The 21,914-nt window shown below is 49.5% G+C and overlaps 1 protein-coding gene across 10 annotated transcripts in view; it reads right to left on the reverse strand.

The window, feature by feature from the left end:
• The window catches only part of PACS2 (phosphofurin acidic cluster sorting protein 2), a 70,915-nt gene that overhangs the window by 45,919 nt on the left and 3,082 nt on the right, over positions 1-21,914 (reverse strand). For 8 of the 10 annotated variants that reach the window (XM_021405630.1, XM_021405626.1, XM_021405625.1 and 5 more), the window contains exon 2: positions 1,967-2,054. In XM_021405630.1, the coding sequence (XP_021261305.1) occupies positions 1,967-2,054 (88 nt within the window). Of the gene's footprint in view, positions 1-1,966; positions 2,055-2,671; positions 2,805-21,914 lie in introns of those variants that run through there. The other 2 variants (XM_021405629.1, XM_021405627.1) reach the window with 2 other exon arrangements.

Genomic DNA, 21,914 nt, shown 5'->3' on the forward strand with positions numbered 1-21,914 from the left:
CTTTGAACATCAGGAGGGCTGCAGGGAGACATGGGAAATGCAGGTAGGATGCTCTCATTAGGTCTAAATTCAGTCATTTCTTCTGGAAGGACTGCAGTGGCTGACACCTCTCTTGCAATTCCTCATCCACAGTCAGCGAGTCATTTGACAGAGATCATATACTTGAAGATCCAATATCACCAGCTGCAAACAATAGCAGAAACCTGAGTGCTGGCAAATTAAGTTGCCTTAAAAGAGCTTGTCAGCATCGTAATAACCTGCAAGCCATAAAGGGGTATAATAAAAGGGCTTCAAATCTGCCTGCATCTGAGACAATCACAGTGCTACTGTCCTCCCATTAAACAGCACATCACAAGATATGAGCAATGATCAAACTGCTGGGCCAGGGACACCCAAGGTGAAGCTATGGGCACCCTCTGGGACAGCAGCTATTGCAGCCACTGTGACCTCAAGGCCAACTGGAAGGACAGATCAAGTCAAGAATGACAGTCCAGGGATGCAAGCTGCAGCATGGGACTTGGCAGATAAGCATCCCAAACTTTTCCAGTCACAGAGGGCAAGTCCTTTTGCCTTCCAGTTCTTCAGGGATCTGCCCTGCTACAGAAGGGACTGCAGAGCAATTGCTCAGGTTTCAGTGTCTGACTTACTGTAGCAGGACAGATCACAACATGTATTCAGAACAGACAAGAAAGTCCCAACTGTTAAAACTCCCTTTGGGCTTTTTGGGCTTGCATGTCTGGAGCAGCAGATTTGACCTTCTCACCCAGAGAATGTGTAAACCCTTAGCAGTAACCTGGACGGGAAAAAGCTTTGTTCTAGTAAAAGCTACCAAATTTCCCAGCCCAAGCCTGACACACCCTACCTGTAGATCATTCACTGAGAAGCCTCAGGCCCTTACAGTGATGTACACACTGACTTGGAGTACAAACATACAGGGAGCTTTCAGCCCTGATCAGCAATATCTGACAGCCTGGAAATCCACATCTGTGCATCTTCAAAATTCAGCTATGTGGAACTATTCCCTACCTTTCTGCTCCCTGCTGTGGGTGTGTGAACCCCTCCAGCACAGAGGGACACAATTCTGCTGCAGCTGGACTGCTCACAGAGATTAGAGATGTTGGCTAAATGCTCAGCTGCGTGTCCTCAGTCCATAGAGCCTTCATGACTTCACCTTCAAACTTAGATTTTGACACAAACAGATCTCTGCAGGAGTTTGCCTGCCCCTTTTTTGAAAAGCAGCTGCTTTTCAGCATGGTTAATGGTACCTGTCTACTTACAGGTCCGCTAGGCTTTTAACCAGTAAGTACTCTAGCATTTACAGTGGTGGGAGCACTCGAGCTAAGCTGATGCTGTGACACACTATGGAACTTGCTGCCTGGAGGTAGGTTCAGCAGGAAGCGAGTATGACCTATATGTAGAAACCTAATTAAGCAGCACAAATCTATGCTGTGAAGTAGGTTATTTACCTAGGATGAGAGCTGTATCTTATGGAAACAAATTAAAATGTACAGGCACCCTGTAAATCAACTGACAAGCACCTGGCTACAAATACAGCTTGAACTTCTGACAGCAGAGCTGCCCATCAGAAGAAGGCCCAGCCTCCAGAGCCTCTCCAGGCCAAGTCTAAGTGACCAAGACATTCTGCCCTAGAGCTGAAGCACACTAAACACAGGCGTAGATTTGGTGACTGCTCAGGAAGATCAGGTGACAGCATATGATCTGACATGAGCATCTTTACCAACATATAAAGCTCATGCTGAGCCCTCAGTGAACGATATTCTTCACTCACTGCAGTGAAATTTGGTAGGAATGTAGGAGACTCTCCACACACCCAGAATGTCATGATGTACTTGGAAGGTGGCCGACAGCCACGATGGACCTCATATGGAGATGCAGCTCAGCTTAGGCACCTGTGGTATTTTTAACTCAAGTACCACATTTGATTCTTAGAACTGACAGCAATTACCTGCATTTTGACAGCAATGACCACAGAAATAAGCTCCTTATCCAATTCCTTTAAGACTACCAGTTTCTTTAGTGTCAAGCTGCACAACCTGCAAACAGGAACAGAAGAGAAACAGTTATAATCATGTCTGAAAAAGGAAAAGCTCTGAACAGCTTTCATACAGCAGCATCTCTGTTTGAAGGAGAACAGACTCCAGTCAGGAGCCACACAGATACAGACAAAGACGGCAGAAATATCTGAGGCTTCCCCAGCTCTTCAGGCTGGATTTCTCCACGCCCCCTCCAAACAGGAGGCAGCCAGTGGGTCCATCTCACGGCCCGGTGCAGACCCAAGGCCACATGGGAGAGCCTCCCAGCACAGACCTCGCAGACCACAGCCTGGAAACGCTTGTTCTGAATCAGACCAAGAGCTGTAGGGTCAGAGGAACTAAATTCCAGCAATATAAAAGCAGTGGGTCAGGCTAATTTTAAACTTCTCTACAAGGCTTCACTAGTCTGTTGGCTCTTTCAGTTTCAGGTTCTGGGTTCCCAAAGATCTTACTCCCACCTTCTCTTGTCTACCCTACTCATCCCCAAACAAAAGCGCTAGCAAGAGGTTCAGACATCTCTAACGGGAAAGGAAAGAAAAAAAAAGAAAAAAGGGGAAGACTCGCACAGTGCCCTGCGGCCCCAGCATGCACATGCCACACATACGCAGCTAACTCACATTCTTTACCCAGGCAATGCCGCATTGTTCTGGTTAACGCTGTTTGCACTTCTGCCTTCCAGCACAGAGCACTTGGGAGGGGAGAGCATTTGGACTAGGTGCAGCCGGAGCTCAAGCTCTGAGGTAATGGGGCCACAATACTGGCACTGTCACAGTTTCACAGGAGTTACCACCAGCTGGTTTAAATACAAGGGTGTGCCTAGAACAAACTTAGGGGAGGGATAAACCTGAAGCAGACAGCTCAACTCTAGGAAAGCTGCGGCCGGAGAAAGCTGCAGGGTAGGCTCTGGGGACAGGCATCACCCACGATGCAGATGCCAACCAAGAGCGGGCTCTGCTTCGTGTCCAGGATCCAAAGGAAGGAGCCCATGATGCCATTTGTTTTCTTTGTGAGGCCGTAGCTGGAGGACAATCGCCCCAGGCCTGCCAAAAGCCAGAGAGCTGTGGGCGGTCAGGTGGTGCGAGCAGAGGTAGCACAAGGCGCTGGCATTGTCCGCCTGGTGGGAAGGGAACAAAGGCCCTCTCTGTGCGGCCCGGCTCGAGGAGGGAAAAGGTACACAAGGGAACAATGGCGTTCTCAGCACACCCAGCGCAGCACAAGGAGGGCGTTCTGCTCCCCACCAGCCATTCCTTCAATTCAGCATTTATGAGCTTTGATCCAGCGCCCGTGGATCGCACACTGCTCAGAAAAAGGAAAAAAATATATATATATAAGCCTTCTTTACAGCCATCAGAAAAACAAAAGCTGTTGGAAAAGACATGGGATGCATCTGCTTTCTTTATCCCATTGCTGGACTGCTCGTACTGAAAGGCACTTCACACAAACAACAATGAAATGTTTATACTTTCCGTTAGGAGAAAAATAATAAAAAAAAAGCAGAGTTTAAATCCCACCAAAACACTCTCATCCTTAACACGCTTAGAGTTTCAGGTCTTCAGTCTAAATACAAATCAAAGCAACCTTCAGAATACATGGCAGAAAGGGGTCACAAACAGTCACAAGAAGCATCTTCCAGGCACGGCGGTGTGCCCAGAGCCGAGGCAGCAGCCCTGGGCCACAGCAGCAGCACAGCCGTGCCTGCCCTATGCACCCTACCATGCCTCTGTGGCTGGGACTGAGCGGGGGGACCTGAAACAATCTTATAAAACAAGATGAGGCTACACTTGGAAGTTTCACCTATGAACGTGATCTCTGTGAATGCAAGGAAAAAAAAAATCACACAGACATACGATGGGAATTGAGGAAGTCTCAGATCTGAAGCTGAAAGAGCCTGAAGTATTTTAAGTGGTCTATAAAAAGCCTGGAACCGCATGACAGCGAGGGTAGGCAAATGCTTTTGTTGTGTGTTTATTTCAGCATTGATGTATGGTTGCACATACGGAGCTCAGCTGAACCTAACTGCAGAAAGAGCAAAGGAAATCCGAGATTTCCGCCCCACGCTGGAGGCCCGTAGCACACCTCCCCGCTCAGCACAAGCTGGGGTGCAGAGGGTGGGGAGGCACGGGCTGCTTTCCTGATCCCATTCCTCAGGTTAACACATGACAAGACAACTAAATGCGTTCTACAAGAATAAAACCTGGTTTTAAAGAGGAAACTTGGACCCGGCCCAAGGGCTGCAATGTGCCCAGCTAATGCCAGCTGTGCTGCATGGCTCCACCACGTGCTCCTCGCCTGGGCAGCAGCTGTGGGCACAGAACATTTCGGTAACCACAATCCTACCCCAAACAGGCTTGGAGCAGCCACGTGAGGTGCCAAATTCTTTACTCACTGGATGCTTTGCTTTTGCATCCCTCGGAGTAGAAAGATCAGGAAAACAAATCCCCCCCAAGAAAGACTCACTGAATTAAATGTCTGTCCCTCCACAGGGAACACAATAATTGCACTGAGACCGTGTTCACACAGAGACAGCCAAATCAACAGGAAGGAAAAATTAAAAATTAAAGAGCTGTATTTTAATTAAGCCCGATGGAAGTCAAGAATAACAACAGAAGCATCCACAGCTACAAGGGCTCCAAGTGTGGGATGGGGGCAGTAAGGCTCCCGCTCACGAAGCAGATGTCCTTGTGCAGGCTGAAATCTGTAAGATATTGTTCCTAGAGGCAACATTTCATTCCAGGAGCACTTTCCTCTGAGCTCTGTAAACATCAATCAGCTGCGAGATGCAAGCAAGGAATCTGGGCACTGGGCAGTTTCACTTTGCCCAAAGCTACTTCAGTGTCAGGGACAGCCAGCAGTCTCCTACCCCTCAACACTGAGTGTTCTGCGCTTAAGCTGACACTTTACACTCAAGACAGTCCCAAAATAAATTGTGAGCCACTTGGAGGAGAAGTGCAGGGAGACACCGCCCACCCACACACCTCCCAGACAAACAGAGCCATTCTGCACATAGCTACTGTGCGGCTGTGCGGGGCAGGATGGAGAGAGACGCCCTGCGCAGCATTTTTCCAAGGCAGCTGTCTAAGCAAAGGATGAACATGCGCAGAGCACAACAAACTGCACACACAGTTTCTGACGCCCGTTTTGCGTGTGCGCAGGTGAAGGGGCACTAGGCTGCCCAGTTACTGCGCTCACATGCTCCATACTGGCCTAGGAGAATTAGTTCAGGCAGAAAATGGGGCCCCTGGGGAGTACCAATGGTAGAAAACACAGGCAGAGCGACTCTTCACTCTCCAAAGCTTACAAGCCAATTCCATCAAATGTTTCCACCTTGATCCGCTCTCAGGCTGCTTCCAACCAGGAAGCAAATTAAATGAGATAGAGGTCAAGTGCCCTAACTCCTTTCATGCCAGAAACACAACTGGGGCAACTTGCAGAGATGTTTAATGGTCCTGGACTAGCCTCAACCTGCTTCTCCTTCATTCACACTTACACTAAGCTAAATGGAATCTTTAGTCAGCTGTTTTGGCTACAGGTGCATTCAGGTAATTTATAAGCCAGGAAACAATTGCAGGGCCGGAATTTTCATTGTTCTTAAGGATCTCAAAATCTACTTCCCAGCATTAACGTGGAGAATTAAGCTCTTTAAATTCCAGAGACCAAGATCCACAGAAGCGCTGCAGCAAGCAGGTCTTGTTCTAACAGGTAAGAGGATGGCAGCTTATTTTATGCAACAGGCTCTCCTCAAGACCTCACAAGGACACGCACACACAGCCAAATGCTGCCCTGTTATTGCTAAAACACTGTCCTGTCCTACTCACTGCACAGAGTTTGCAAATGTACCTGCTCCAAGCTGAGCTTGCAAAAGGGCTGTGAGCATCAAAACTTTGCAACGTGTATCATTCTGCATTCTGGGAATCAGTGATTCCCAGCCACATGGGCAGGACATCAGCCTGGTTGTCACCAACCACGTGCCTACAGCTACGTGTTCAGAACAGTGCTCTATTGAGAAACTGATGCATTCTCTCCCTTTCTGATCTTCTTCACACATCTGGTGACCTCAGCCAGGACCTTAGTTCCTCCACATTGGTCTCCTCATGCTTCATTTCGATGATTTCAAGTCCCTCTGCAGAATGACTTCAAGGAAAAATCATGAAGTAGGGATTAGGGATGCTCCTCAGACAAGCAGTGGAGTACAAAGGAGTCTGTCTAACCCGCCCGTGTGTTTACACCACACTGCCTGCAAATACAGGCACACACAGCTAGCTCCATGTGCCTCTTTTGACTTGCCTTCTTCAAATCCTGCATCCAGAACACCAGGACTGCATGGCACCCTGACAGCACAACAACCATGAATGAAGGAGCCCATGGTGGATTGGGTTTAATCAGCATTCTAAAATTTCTGAGGGAATAGGATGGTGTCATTTAACTTCAGAAATGGAAGTAAGCAAATAGTAAAAAGATGACTAATGGTCAAGGCTCCTTTGACAGACCAACAGGACTACATTTCCTATAACACAGGTGACACAAACATCTGATATTTGCTATGCTAATTTAGTAGTAGCTGGAACAACCAAAAGCACCACTGCCAGATTCCCATTGTGCACGTGATGAGAGCAGTGAAAGCTGCACACTGGGAGGGGGGGCCTCTTGGATATGGGCTGGTGGAGCATTTTCTGTAGGTAGGGCTTTTGTTCTCAGCTAGCCGGCAACAAAAGGAAGGCATGTAATGCTATGGAAAGCACAGCAATGATAGCGTAATTGCAAAGTCTTAGGCTGCAACAAGTGAGGATAAGCTCAAACACAGCAGCCGTAGACACAGAAACAAAAGAAAGAATCTGCTTACCCTTGGAAGGCCTCAGGTAAGCAGGGATCTCCAGCAAAACACCCTCACCTCCACTGCCAACCCTTAAAAGAGGTCTGAGAAGGGGTAGATCCTGGCTCCACCCCTTCCAGTCACTCAGGTGCATTTCATGCACCTGAACTCCCCTGGGTTGGCCCTGCCTTCCCACCAGGTGCTCCATCACTGGTTCAAGATGTGACTTAGCATTTCCCCTAGAAGGCACGATGCACTGTGAGGCAGCCAGGCAGGAGACAACTCCCCACCACGTGCCTTACAACCAGAGCAGAACATTATACCCAAACAATGAGCAAAATTGACTCTGGGGGGAGGAATGCAAAACCCCAACAGATGGGCAGGGGATGAAGAGCAGACATGCAGCTAGAACAGACCCAGCAGCTCTCCCCTCCCTGGCATGTCCTCCTCCCACCGCCTGCCTTCTCACTGCCCTCCTGCCCCAGCAGCTGCACATGGCACACAACACATGCATTGGGAACTGGCTGCTCCAAGCATAGCTCAAGAACGTGCTCTCTGCCTGCCAGGGGTTGCTCCCACCAGCCCTGAGCCCTCTGGGGCCGGTGGGAGCTGCACACAGAAGCCAGCACGTGAGGAGACACCCGGGAGCCTGCTGCAGATCAGGGAGCAGCACATGTGTACCTTCACATGCCAGCACCCTCCCCATTGCCAGTGCACAGCCAGCTCCTCGCAGGGGCAGCTAGCTCGGACAGGCACGGGCAGAGGCATAGAAAGGCTGTACGAAATGCCCCGTGCACACGTTTGCTCCAGCATGTGCCTTGCCTGAACTGTTGCCCTTTCTTTCCCCTGTCCTCTCCTGCACCGCATCCACGCCTCAACTCCAAGCGCAGCATCCCCCAGAACAGCAGCAGCCTGGGAGCTGTGACATCTCCACAGCAACTGGGGATGTCACAGCCTGCACGTGACGCAGCATGCTGCGCGTCCAGCAAATGACATGGGCCCCTTCGCAGCACTCCAGCTTCCTCCTTACCCCGCTGCAGCACGGCTGGTGGCAAATCTTCCCTACCTGCCATCAAGAACCCTGCTGCCTGTACAGCCCCGTGCTTGCCCAGCAAGCTCCCTTGCCCATCCTGCACCGCAGGGTCGTGCCAAATTACCTACTGCTCAGCCACCCCCAAAATCACAAGCAGCAGCCATGCACGGCCAGAGCTGAGATCCCCACAGCACACAGGCCTTAACACCAGTACCTGTCTGAAAGAACCACCTTACACGCAGTGAACAAACAGACCGTATGAACACGGCTGTCAGTCTTTTAAAAGAGTTTTACTTTTTAAAGCTCGCTTTCCCCCACTGACAAATACAGACCCACAGCAGCCGGGGCAGCTGGCCCGCTCCTAACAGCGCTGTCACTCTTTCTGACAGCAGCCGCATCGAGCGCCAGACGAAAAGGCTTTTCTTTGCTAAGCTTGCAATATGGCCTGAAGTAAACAAGATGGGAGAACCACACAGCATAATTTAGAGCCTAAATGGACATTTTGTTTTTTTTAGTGAGAACTCAAAACGTCCTCTAAGGCTGAAAACGGAGTGACCATCGGCAGTGAGAAACGTTTGCAAACTCTGATGGCACGTTTGGTATCAGCCAGCAGAGCAATCAAATATGCAAAGCATGCCGCTGCTGGACTTGTTTGCAGACCAGAACACTCCACAGATCCCAGCACTGCTCTGACCACACGGAGCCTGCATTGTGGCCGCCTTCCAGATCAGGCACGTGCACCCAGCCACCCCCGTGCCCCACTGGGACAATGCTCTGCACTGTTCCTTTGCATGCCCCACATTTAATGCCAGCTCCTTCCTCTGCTGACTATGGAGATGAAGGAGATCACAGTCACAGAGATAGCAAAATTCATCACCTAAGTTAGAATCATCTTTTTGCGCAATTCCCATCGTGCCTCAAAGCACGAGACTGTTTAGCATTTATTTAGATGTGAATGGTGCCAGTTTTCACAAGGCAACCACACACAGCTGACAGAGCAGGCTCCATCAGCATTGAATATCATTCACAAAGAATTCCAGATCCTGCCGCTAAAGCTGGGGAACTCTATTCAGCATTAAACACATTGTGTCATGGTTTTATGATTTTCGGTTATTGGTACTCCACATCATAACATCATGTAGTGAATGTACCTGTTCCTCAGAAGAGAAGGACTACTACAGTCCCCACGGTACTTTGCTCCTCTGTTACCATTTCCAGCTGGAGGGAAAAGATAAAAGCTCGCAGTATAAAAACTTGCAGATCACGAGACCTCGTCCCTTTTTCCGCCGTCTCTCGTCTTGGCAGCACCTCGCTCTCCAGCCGTCTTATCGTCGGTAGTAGAGTAAGGCCTACCTTGATTTTGGGACATTCTCTCTCTCTGTATTGGATTTATCAGCTTAAATTGTAATTATATTGTATTATAGTGTGTTGTTTTGCATTCCGATATTTTATTTAGTAAAATTAGTTTGTTTCTCCTCAGATTGTTGCCGCTGTTCTTTGCTCTCAGGGCCATCTCCCTACCCTTTTCCCCTTTCCCCGGGATGTGGGCCCGTGGGTCCCCCGTCCCCTTTGTCACGGAATCGGGCCTAACGCCCGTAAAACCGTTGACACATTGCAAATTCTGGCTAGCATCCCTCAAACCGAATCAAAATGACTCAGGTAAAGCTGCTAAAACGTGCTACCCCTTGCAGATCTGTGCTCCATGAGGAGGGGAGGGGGCACGCTGAGATAAGCTGTGCGGTACCAGCAGTGGTCTAAAAGGGCTGAACCTGCAGAAGTGTTCAGTCCTCCCTGTAAGAAAAGAAGTGTCTCCTGTTGCCTTTGGTTGAGGCTGCGCCGCACTCCAGCATCCCTGCCTTTCTTCCATCAGATATTCTGGGCAGAGCTCACTTGTTTGCACACTGTCTGCTGAGGAGATAAGCTGGGAAGCAAATCACAAAAGAAGGGGAACGAGGGATCTGGTGAGATTTTGAAAGCCAAATAGCTAACCACGATATGTAGGCCGATACACTGAGCTGAATGGCTGAAGCGAAACTCCACCGCTGCTGTCAGGGAAGGAGCTTCTGCAGCAACCAGCAGTGGTGTTTGAACACCTAAACCCAGCTGAACCGGGCTGCAAAGGATTCTGGAGCGCAGCACCCATCCTGCTGCCAAGCACAGCACAGCTCTGCGGTTTGCAGAGCGCTTCTGCTCGGCTCCCAGTGGAGGCAGCTCCCTCTGAGGGAACCGCCAGTCGCCAGGTGATCTCAAAATGTCTCTCAACACCACTTGGAAAAGATCTTTTTCCCTTCAGTCTTTCTCTTCTACATCTAAATATACTCTGCACGCTCTACTTTGAGGTGCTGCTACTGAAAAAAAGAAAAAAAAAAGAAAAATGCACTTGTTTGGAAATAACACAAGATTTTCTGTTTGTTTCCTTTTCTGTTAAAAAAATAATCCCATGATTGACGTTTCACTGCATTTCTCAGAGAAAAGGGAGAAAACCTGGCAACTCGGGCTTTGCTTACCCCCTTTTCTGAAAGCTGGCGTCACCCTTCCATTTACCAGGGAGAGAAGGAACCACAGTTTTTATGAGAGGAGCCCAGAGGGCCCCCAGTGCCAACCGCTTGCAGCGGAGGGCAGAACGCAGCCACGTGCTACAGAGAAACATTTGCATTTGCTTCAGGTTCTACTGCTCTTCAGCAGCTGTCGGATGCTGAGCCAGCAAGCAGTGACTCCATATTATTTAGTTACTACATTTCTTCAGCATCATTGCTGGTGATATTTCATTCCTGAGAGCATCAAGAGGCCGGCAAAGCAAACCAAATGAGTTTTCTCGTTCCATTTGTCAAAGTACTTATTAAAGCATTGGAATGACGTGCGTGAGCGAGGAACACAGCACGCTGGGAGGGACGCCGGCCTGCCCTGCAGAACCACGCGTGGCACGGGCAGGCAGAGGGCAGTGAGGTGTGAGCGGGTGCAGGCTGCTCTCAGCAGGCACTGAGGCTCACTGCTGGGGAGCTGACCTCGGAGCCCAGCCAATTACAATAGGGTAACTCCATTAGTGAGCAGGAGCACGCCATGGGACCACTCACAGAGCCCAACGCCCAGAGCCAGGCCAGCCTCAGTGCCCTGAAAGTGTTCTCTTCTAAAGCCTTTGCCTTATGCAGCCAGCTACGGCTGTGCCTGGGATACTAAGAGCAAAGAACGAGCACCGGCATCATTTCTCCTGCCTGTGGATGAAGCAAGGAGTGTCCTGAAAGCTGAGCGAGATTGCTTCTGTCACAGAAAATGTTCAGAGCCATCAGCAGGGATGGGACAGGGACCAGCTGTCGGGTGCCACGACATTATTTCACCCATCAGGATGGGATGTATCCTCATTGTCATACTTTCTTGACTCAGAGGTTCGCACCCAACTTCTGATTTTGACCACGCACATCAAACTTTGCACCGGGAGCTATGGCTAGTCACATATGAACCGTATTTATGTACATCATGTGTTTGTGACCACTGAGACTTCCACCAATAGCTTCCAGTAGATGAGCAGGCAAATGACCTACTAACTCCACATTTCCCAGAGCTGTTACGTGTTCCCCATCTGGCATTTTGAGCTGAGATTTAAAAGGATAATGCAAAAAGTTCTCTGTTGAGGTACCAGTAAAACATTAAATTAGCTTCTCTGCACTTATCTGTTACAAGGCAATAAAAATCTACCATCTCTCATGCTCTTTCCCTTTGGAGCCTGCATACTTACACCGTAGCCTCAATGGGAGGGCCTACTGCTACCATTACAAGTCTTACAAATAGTAGAATAATGCCTCCCAGCTAAAGACTTTGCACACAGTTTGCAAGAAGTCTCCCAGAGCAGGGTTTGGCATGACAGTCAGTGTTAAGGTAGTCAAATCCACATCTCTGAAGAAATCCTATTTCCCTATCAGAACAAGAAAAGGGTTTGGGGGGCTCTGGCAAGGACTCCGGGCTGCCAAAGAGCCAGTGTGGATTTGCTACCCCACTGCAGGTGTTTTAATCTGAGCGTTCATTTCCCTCACTGTGAACCGAAGGTCAGCCCACCAGCTCACAGCAAGTACCTCAAACCAGACCGAGAGGAAACAAGAGTGTGTGCTACAGCTGATGTACTGGGAGGTCTTTGTATACTGCCTGTGTGAGAGCTCTGACCCAGGTCTATGTTCATACGCACACAAATTACAAAGCCAACCCTCTGCTTTCACACTTGAATCAGCAAGAACACTGCAGAGACAGACGTCTCATGGCAATGACTGATGCTCAGCAGGGTCTCTATCTGCAGACTGCCATCTCAAGCACAGATCAGCTCCTACTCACAGTGGCTCCTCTTGGAGGGCAGGTGGAGCATGTGAATTCACTCACAGGAGGAAAGCTCAGCACTACTCACACAGTAGAGATCATTTTTGAAGAGGGACAGCCCAGGACACTGTCAGCGGGAGCAGAAGACAGAAAACAGAGACAGAGCCCAAGCTCACTGCTGTCCTACTCAGGAGACATGCACTGGGGGAGATGGGATGGACTGCTCAGGTTTCCAGAGACTGGAGAATTGTTAGCACTAAGCTGCACCAAATTTTGCCTTTAAATCAGAACAGCTCTTCTGTGATATCCTGGATAATAACAAACAATGACAATAAACCTATTTCACCTTACCTGCAAACGCATGCTGACTCTCTGCAGATTCAGTCACTCCTCAAAATCCCAGCAGCACAAGGGCACATCAATCACAGCAGAATGCACTATGCCTGCAGCCTCCAGATGCTGGGCTTTGTTATGTACCACGAGGGCCACAAAATCACAAACGCATCTCTTTTGATGCCTCCGAAGAGTAAAGGGAGCTGCGAAGTCCCTCCATTCAGTGGGGAAGGCAGGGGATGTTACCAAAACAAGTCTTTGAACAATGCACCAGAGAGCTGTGGCACACGAGACTGAATATTCCTGATCCTTCTAACATCAATAGAACTTTTATCTGTGGTGTCCTTTATTTTATCCCAGCTTTCATATACAATGCAGCAAGAGCTAAGAGAAACTCCTCTATGTATCTTGGTGTCAGGGACACAGTTAACAGTTAACGTCTCTCCTCACTCGGGCTTTTCCCTGCTCCAGATATCTCCTATCTGCACTCAAAACTCAGGAGTAGTCAAAACGTTCTCAGAGCTTCATAAAAATCCAAGCCAAGCGTTTTCAACAAAATCCTCTTTGCTACCACATTCTGATTGCTCGGCTCCTGGAACTGCAAAGCAACTCTTGAGAGATGCCTTCACAATGAAATATCATTAAACAATGTGTTTGCAGCTGTGCACATTTCACTTCAGTCAGACGATTGTGAATTATACCTCAGTGTGTCCTTGCAGAAAGGAGGTGGGCTGTCAGGGGGAGAAAAAGAAAGGAATTTCTACCGAACAAAAGAGCTTCAAGGAATGGATACAACTTTGCTGGAAGCTATTCCCAACCCACTCAACATTTTTGATTGTATACAGACATACCAGAACTCCAACAAGGGGCATTTTTACCAGCTCAAATGTGAACCATCAGCAAATCTGGCCACCACCGGAGAGAAATATGACAACCCAGTGGAAGCAGAGAAAAGCACAGTGAAATCATCCTATGGTTGATGGCTTGCTCAGAGAGAAGGAAGCAGCAGACTCATACAAGCACACTACTACTCACAGCTAAGCAAAGCAGGACTCCTGCACAGTTGCTTGCTTTACTGACTGAGCAGTCATTTACTCTCTTCTTTAAAGCACACAAGATAAGGAGGCACCTTTCCCTTGCCTGCCAGAAGCCCTGTGAAGAGCTTTGCCAGCATTCACCCAGATGGTTTTACAGTGATCCATCCTCCAGAAAAGCATGCACTGGCTCTGCTGGGAAGCCAAGCACTGTGCTTGCAGGCCTTCACAGCCTGAAACCACAGCAAGGGCCTGTGGCAATGCTGAGAGGCCAGGAGAGAAGTCAACACTGCAGGAATGCAGGAGACAGCATGCTCCTGGGGGGCACTGGTCAGGGGAGGGCAAACCCGCTCACAGCCCCACTCTGGACCATAGCCTGTTGCACCCTGAATGCAGCAGGTGTTGGCATCCACAGATCCTCCTGAATGCTGGCACCATACAAAAGCAGAAACGCAGGGAGAACCAGGCTACTCTGATTCGCAGGAGGGCAATGTTGCTAAGCATGCAAACCCAGGTAAAGCAGAAGCATCTTCAAAACTCTGGACTGTCAGCATCTGTGCAGGGCACTGAAAAGAGCTGAGCAGTGGGCACCAAACACATAGCTTGATCTGTGCTGCAAAGAGCAAGGTTTCGGGACCAGAGGGATGGCCTTGGGCTGCAGGTGTGGGCAGAACAAACAGCCACCCCGCACTGCCAGGCTGCCCGTGCATTTAGGCTATGGTCCTGGAACGAGGAAACGATTGAATCAACACCACAAAGTTATCACGGGTATTTTTATAAGGACAACCAGAGGACCCACCCCTTACATGTCAGAAAAACAAGAGCTTACTGACAAAATGTTGAACTGAGAAAATCCACCTCTAAAGGCCCTCTCCCGACACAGCTCTATTCACTTGCCAGGCTTCTCGCCCTCAAGCACATCTCCGTGGGCCAAAGGTAAAAACCACTGTAGTTTTGCCTCAGGGAGCAGATTTTCACCTAGGCTGCTGAAGGACACATGTTGGGAGGAAAACATCCTCTGATCCGCTTTGGTACCTGCAGGCAAGTGGCCCACTGGGGCCAAGCACGAGAAGACAGAACTTATCCAAGTGTCTGGAGATGCTCAAAGTCTACCTGTGAAGCAAGCCTACTTCATTCAAGCCTACTTGAATGTTCATTTCACTAAAGCAAAATAAGGCAGAATCCTGGCAGAAAGAGGATACAGATCCCACGAGCCTGAAAGAAATCGGAGCACCTTGAATTCTGGCACGCTCTCAGGCACAGCGTAAGGAAGAAGTAAAAGAGCAAATAAAAGGGAGTTCACCCCCTAGCAAGCCACTGGCAACATGAAATATATATGATCCAGTTCTTGCAGTTCTCAGCTTTCCTTGCAAATCCTTCATTTTAAGGCAGTGGGTGCAACTCGATAGGGAAAGAAGCGTATCAACTTTCTGCAAGCTAGAAAGCAGGCAGATATATTTTCACAAAAGGGGACATTTTTGGAACAATCTTTTTTGACAGCAAAAACTGCCCATCTGAGAGAAAGAGACCACAGAGGATGGCTGCAAGACAGCCCCAAGATGAGAGCAGACACGGTGGACTGTAAATCAGCATGAGGATGGGAGCACAGAAAGGGTTTGGGGAGGAGAACAGGGCAGATGTACTAGAAATTGGTGATAAATGATGCTTTAACAATAGCATTCTTTTAAGAAGGAAGCTCTTCCTGCTCCAGTTACTCTGCTGAGGCTCAGTGTAGATTCACACTGGGAAGGACTACACACAGGACTGGCAAACTCCTTACACAAGGAAAACTCTCAAACCTCTACAAAACCTAGCCAGTAACACAGGCCATGGCACAGGGAGAACAGCCATGGGATGCAGCTCGGTGGGGCCACTCCAGCCTTCGGACACAGCCACAGAACAGGACCTAGTAAGGTCTTTTTCAGCCACATTTTCTATTTTCGTAATTTCTTTCCAACCCAAGAGGTCACCCAGATGAAAACATCAATTTAAGTAATGCCAGATGGGAAAAAAAAAAAGTTGAGACATATGAATCTTTGCTCATTATAAAACCACCCTCGTTTCTTGTAGAAGCACGGAACACAGTCACTGGCTCAATATTTTGTACATAAGCAGGAAACATTTCTAGGCTGTTTATATTGTAAAGACATTAAGGTCATGTGCTTTTGACCAAGTATTCCAATACCACGTGGCACATTTATGAAAAAAAAAACAAGCCTGATTTTGAAGCTGTGCCAGGACACCAATCTCCCCCAGCAACCCAAAATAATTTTTATCAAATGTGCTCATCAACTCAATTATAGATTTACTGGGTAAAGCTTAAAGATTAATGGCGTTCATATTTTTATTCTTATTTTGGGCAGAACTCAATAGCATTTACTTTCAGCGAGCCACAAGTATCAGCAAAGCAAACAGCATTGAAACGTGTGAGCTCATTGTAGTACTGAAGCAGACTGCTGAGGCAAAGGCAAGCTTCAGCAATGAACGAACCATTTGCCAAAACACCCACAGGTCACCCACATAAAACCTATGGTGAAACTTGGTTTGCACGGGTATGAAGACCACTGAGAAACTGTTACAGGTGCAGCTCTGCAAGTCACGCTCTTACTATAAAGTCATTAGCAATTGACAGATCCAGCGCAAGGATGCTGAGCTCTGAGCAACGCAAACTGCATTTGTACACGTCCCATTAGAATCCAGGAGAACATGTTTGAATTTGCATAAGAATCGGTGTGGAAGATTCAGTTACCTCCCAGACAATCTCCAGCGGCTCTGGTTACACTGTCAATTATTCAAGTTCGGAAGTGCCTGGCTGACAATCTCCTCGCTGGCAGCCTGGATCACAAATCCCTCTTCCCACCGGGGAGCTTCCCTCCATGTGAGATGGAAGGGCACAGCCCCAGAGAACGGAACACCAGCCCAGCTCCACTGCGCTGCCCCGATGGCAGCCGGACTACCACACGCTTCCAGCACACACAGCCCTGCCGGGAAAGAGCTCTCCTGGAGCTTTGCTGCAGCAGGCAGAGCACTAGTGGATGCTGCGTGCCTTGCACCCACACCGACCCACTGCACAGGTGGAGCAGGAAGAGGGCGGGAGTCCCGACGCAGGCTGCCCACGGCCTGCAAACAGATACTGTGATCACTGTGCTGCGAATGGCAGCATCCCTGTCCCCATTACAAACCACCGGGTTCACCCAGCTGAGCTGCAGTGAAATCAGGGCACACGTGACGAGGCGAAATAAAGACTGCACATGGACCTGATGAGCTGGAAAGTCTGCAGGACCGTCATGAGATTAGAGCCGTGCCACAGACACCCATTTTCAGAACAGACCCCCCAGAGGCAGTCTAACTGAGTGCTGGCGCAGCCTCCAGCTGAAGTGTGCCCTCCCTGAAGAAACTCAAGACTGAGCGACCTCAAATGCTCTTGCTATATTTGTAAAAGCCCGTGAGGAGACATCCTCCAACAGCCCTGTGACTTTGATGGGCTTAGGAGAGATGGGGCACATCTTGCCAAGGTTCCTGCCAGAATGGGGCTAAGGATTAAGCTGCCAGCACTGCACCCTAGAAGACGTGAGAAAGGAATCGGCCTCTCCAGCACAAAAACAGAGCTTTTCTTTTGAGAAGGAGGAATAATACAATTCCAGACCCAAACACATCCAAACAGACGTCACGCCTCCAACAGAACCTCAGAACATTTCCAGCTGGTACAACCTCACCAGTCTCACCCCCTCGGTTCCAGGATATGGTGTAAAGAAGCTGCGTGGGCAGCAAACCTTTTACAGTAGAAAGAAGGCTGTGCTGCTCTTTATCTGCCCCCTAGAAGGTGCCGAGACAGCCCAAAACCTGCTGGTATAGGGACCACCCTCAGATGTCCTGATTGTGGAACTTCACCCCCATGTACATTAATAAGACCACACTGCTGCACAAATGGCAGACTGTTCACCTAGCTGCATGTTCCCACTTCTCATCCACGCCACCTGCGAGCCTTTCTTTTTGCTGTGTTACGCTGAAGCAGATGGGCTGAGCACTGCAAGTGTGTTTTCAATCCAGAAGCAGCAGCACGCCTGTGCAGCCTCCTCTCATGGTACAGCCTGGCAAGCAGCTGCACAACAGGGAATCGCACTGGCACAACCCCCACGAGCGCTGCTCCACAACAAGGCACTGCCAAGCTCTGATCTCACTGCGGAGCACCCAGAGGACCGATGTGTTCTGAAGGCGCAGGCACTGCATGAGCAACGTGCCCCAGCCCTCGCAGCTGTTCCCTCACACCCAGGGCTGCTGCGTGCTCTGAGCCTCACTGGTCAGAGCAGCGTGTCACCAGCTTGTCACAACATCACGGTCACAGCAGCGGGCTGTGCAGCTGGGGCCCGCAGCAGAGGGTGCAGGAGCCAGGCACACGAGGATGGCTTGCACAGGGCAGAGCAGATGTGACACTGCACGGCTGAGCCCCTGCTGGTTCTCAGAAGCTGGGTGGATCTGCACTAATCATGCTCTCCAGGCGGAGATTGTCCTCTCAGCAGAAAGGGGATACAGACTTATATGGACTATATATAGATAAGGCTTCCTAAGAATCTCTCGACGGGACTTTTTCTGTGCTCTATATCTAGATCTGGCCTCGTGCCTGTCAGGAAATACATAGCAGACACGCGTATGTGCAAACTGCTACGCTCTGTAGCCATTAATGGGAGCCCTGCATAGAAAGAAACCCCTGAAACACAGGCCAGAACCACAGAACGGACTGTGGTTTTCCCATATCTCCATTTGCAGCCCTCCACGTGTTTCCCTGCAGAAATCTCGGAAATCTCTTTCCTGCACACCACATTTACTTCCCAGCAGCCAGGAGAACCTCCCAGCCCTCATGCTGCAGCAGCTTTGTCAAAAAATAAAAAGAGCAGGGAAAGATGTTTGAGCTGTCACGCTTGCCAGAGCAAAGGGTTCTCAGGGAAGGAGTCAGTATCTTCCTTACAGAATTTTAACAGAAACTATTCAGCTGAGCAGTGAGAACATTCTTCCCTTCACCCTACACACAGGCACATGCTTGAAGGCACACACCTTCAAGCCTCCACCTCTCCACGTGTCTTTAGACGGAGCTTGGAGGGGTCCTGCACATCTGAGAGCACAGATAGAGGCGGCTCCTCTCGCACCCAGTGATCGCACCCATCTGCCTGGCCCTACCGCAGGGCTGCTGCAGGAGGCAGGGAGAGCCGATGGAAAGCTCCCAGCGTCCTGGTGCCGTCCTCTGCCCGAATGGCACATGCTGTCCCTGGGGGCATTTCCCAGCAGACCGAAAGCCTAACAGCTCTCCAAACCAGCACAGAGGCTGTGGATGAGGAGCGCACTGCCACAACATCAAAGCTGATTTTGTATGCTAATGTGCCTGCTTACAGGAGAGCAAATGCTCTTTTTCTTGACAACCCTTCTGAACTAAGATCTGAGCAGCTATGCAGATTTCAAACTCCTTTGAAATAGCAGCAAACCAAACACTCTGCTTTCAGCACTAAAACTTCGTTCAGCCAGCAGCTTCCAGCTCAGCCTCCAGCAGCTGCTCCCAAGCACCGGAGCTGCACGTGAAGCAAGACCAGTCCACAGAATGGCAGCTACATGATGAGAGAACAAATGAGCCACCCCAGAAGGGAGGCACAGTTTGGGATGAGCGTCACATCCATGCAAAGCCATCCAGAAAGTGCTGGAGTTCTTCTAAAGGACGTTCTAAAGGCTTCCAGGCTGCAGCACGCGAGCAGGGAGCCTGCACACCTGCTTATCCAAGCTCACGGAGCACTCGTCCTTCTCCTTTCCTCCGACTCAGATTCACGAGGCAGCTTTGCAGACCCTCTTTACAGCTGCACTGACCGAATAAAGAGGGTCCGCACGTGCACCAGGCGTCCACCAGCCTAATTTCTGAAGAATCCTCTCTCCAGGGCTGCTGGCTCCTGCGTGCCCATCAGAGAGCTCTCCAGGCAATTCATTGTTTTAAACAAATGAGTGATTAGAGAGGATCCACTGTCTCCTTGTGAAGCTGGCTGCATGCCCCGCAAGCCACCACATCACTGTGCAGTACTATAATCCAATTAAACCTCACCACGAGAGAAGCTTCACGCTATCACATTCAATTAGGCATTTAAGCCTCTTATCATCCACACACTGGGATCCGTTTGGACTCCAGCTCCCACAGCACTGTTTGAGAGGTGGCATTCTGCGACCAAGCAAGGCTGAACACCGACACAGTGTCTGGAGCCACAGGATGACCGTACAATATTGCTGGCGTACAGGAGGGAGAAACGCAGAAAAAGTAAAAGCCAGCCATCAGCTCCTGCCCACTCACAGTTGCATGCTCTCCAGGGGCCCCACTCCCCAACTTCCCATGGAAATCAAGCAGTCCAGGAGGAACACAAGCGGCCCAGAGGAATTTCTCTTTCCTTAGCAAGGCAATGCAAAGGCGAAGGCTAATGGAGGACCTGGCAATACAGAGCTTTTTGGCAGCCAGCCACCAATTCCATAGGAAATACCCTCCCTAGAAGGTCACCATAACGGTGGCAAAATTTGGCCCAAAAGAATTAGAAAAAGCTGCCAAGATGTGACGCAAATAAAGCCAGCGCGCAGGCCAGCTTCCTGCGTAAGGCCAAAACACAGAGCGCTCCTGGAAAAAGAAAGACTAAGGGTTGCGAGGAACATAATGGCCTCTTGTAACAGCTCTGTTGATGCTTTTCTTTTCTTTGGCAGAAAAGAGGGATGTTTTGTTGCCGGCTGATTAATCTCTTATGCAAATCATTTCATAGCTAATTTGATACAGCCACACGCTTGCCACAGCAACCATTGCATGCTCAGGGCTGATGAGAGGTGCCGTACCAGCAGCTCTGCTGCTCTCTGGCTGACCCGATTACATTGGGAGCACAAAAGGATCACTTGATCTTGCTGAAGGTAATGTCCTTTTGGCCTTGTCCTCTTCCACGATGGCTAAACCCAAAGCAAGGGAGAAACAGGACCTACTGGCTCCAAGAGTAATGGGGTTTGGCCACTGTGTTTTACCCACACACTTCACCTCCATCGCTCACTTTTGGATGCTTTTCCTCAAGCTCCTCAAATGTTTAACATCGCCTTAGCTAGCAATTATTTTAAAGCCTACCTCATGCTCATCAGTATTCAGTTTCCTTCAGTGGTAAAATGTTAGGCATTCAGTGCTATTCAAACAAAATCAAAACAAAGCCTCCAAACAAGCACTTCTAAGACGTACCTAGTCATCTGAGTAATTAGACATTTTCCTGGTTCCAAACGTACCAAGAATCCATAGTCAGCTCCCAAGGAATGTGCCAGCAGTAACCCTAACAAACAAGAGTTCTTTCTAAATGTCAGTGAACCAATGGATCAGGAGGCTGATACGCTTAAAACAATGTCTCTTCCTACCTGAATTAATCAGCAATTTTACTTGCTCATTTATGTAGCATCATGCAGCCAGAATTACTACAGTAGCAAGTTGTGCACACCCTGTTGTTGCCACTGCTGGAGCCAGGGTAGAAAGCAGGGACTCACTGGCCAAGCAAAGTTCTCATTTCCAGCAGCAGGAAGCATCTTTTGAACCAAAAGGCAATGCTCTACCTTCTGAGGGCACCTGCAGAGAGCAGGCAGCCATGGGCTTCCCACAGGTCACTGCCTACTCAGTGCTCAGCTGGGAAAGGGACTGGGCACCACATCAGGGTGCCAACACGCAAGCTGCAGGACTGGCTCCATGCTCCAGCAACCCTCACTGCATCGCTCTGCTCACACATCATGCTGACACTTAGATGTGCCCTGAGACTCCTCTGCCGGCCTCAGCAACTCACTCACCCACAGGCAGCTGATTTCAGAACAGAGCAGTGGGAGATGGAGCTGGCACTGCAAGAGCAGCACAGAGCCTGGAGCATGAGCAAACTGTTCGGATCTGCTCGGCTGCTGTAAACCCACAGCCTCACTGCAATCAGTTTCCATTGCCTGGGGATGTCCGCGTGCTTTGAGGCAATCCTGCAGGACAGAGCAGTAACATCTGTGCAAAAGCAGCCTCCTGTTCCAGTACAGCACACAGATTCTCTCATGTTTCCTCACCCAAGGAGGCAAGGTAGCATGCGAAACAGATACCTTCATTGCCTCTTGATTCAGCAGAGCCCCAGCCAACAAAATCCCCCACCCAGATTTGTCTCTTCTTCGAACAGTCTCCCTGTGCTGCTATCGCCTCCTGAAGCTCCCTCGAAACAGTAGTGGATCTGCCACTCACACCCACAGATCCATCAGCATCATTTGGGAACAAAAAGGAAAAAGAAAAACAGAACAAAATAACATTGATTAATTCTTTGTGTGAGGAAACTCAGCAACGAGGT

This window comes from Numida meleagris, chromosome 7, assembly GCF_002078875.1.
Source record: "Numida meleagris isolate 19003 breed g44 Domestic line chromosome 7, NumMel1.0, whole genome shotgun sequence".
Classification (NCBI taxonomy): Eukaryota; Metazoa; Chordata; class Aves; order Galliformes; family Numididae; genus Numida; species Numida meleagris.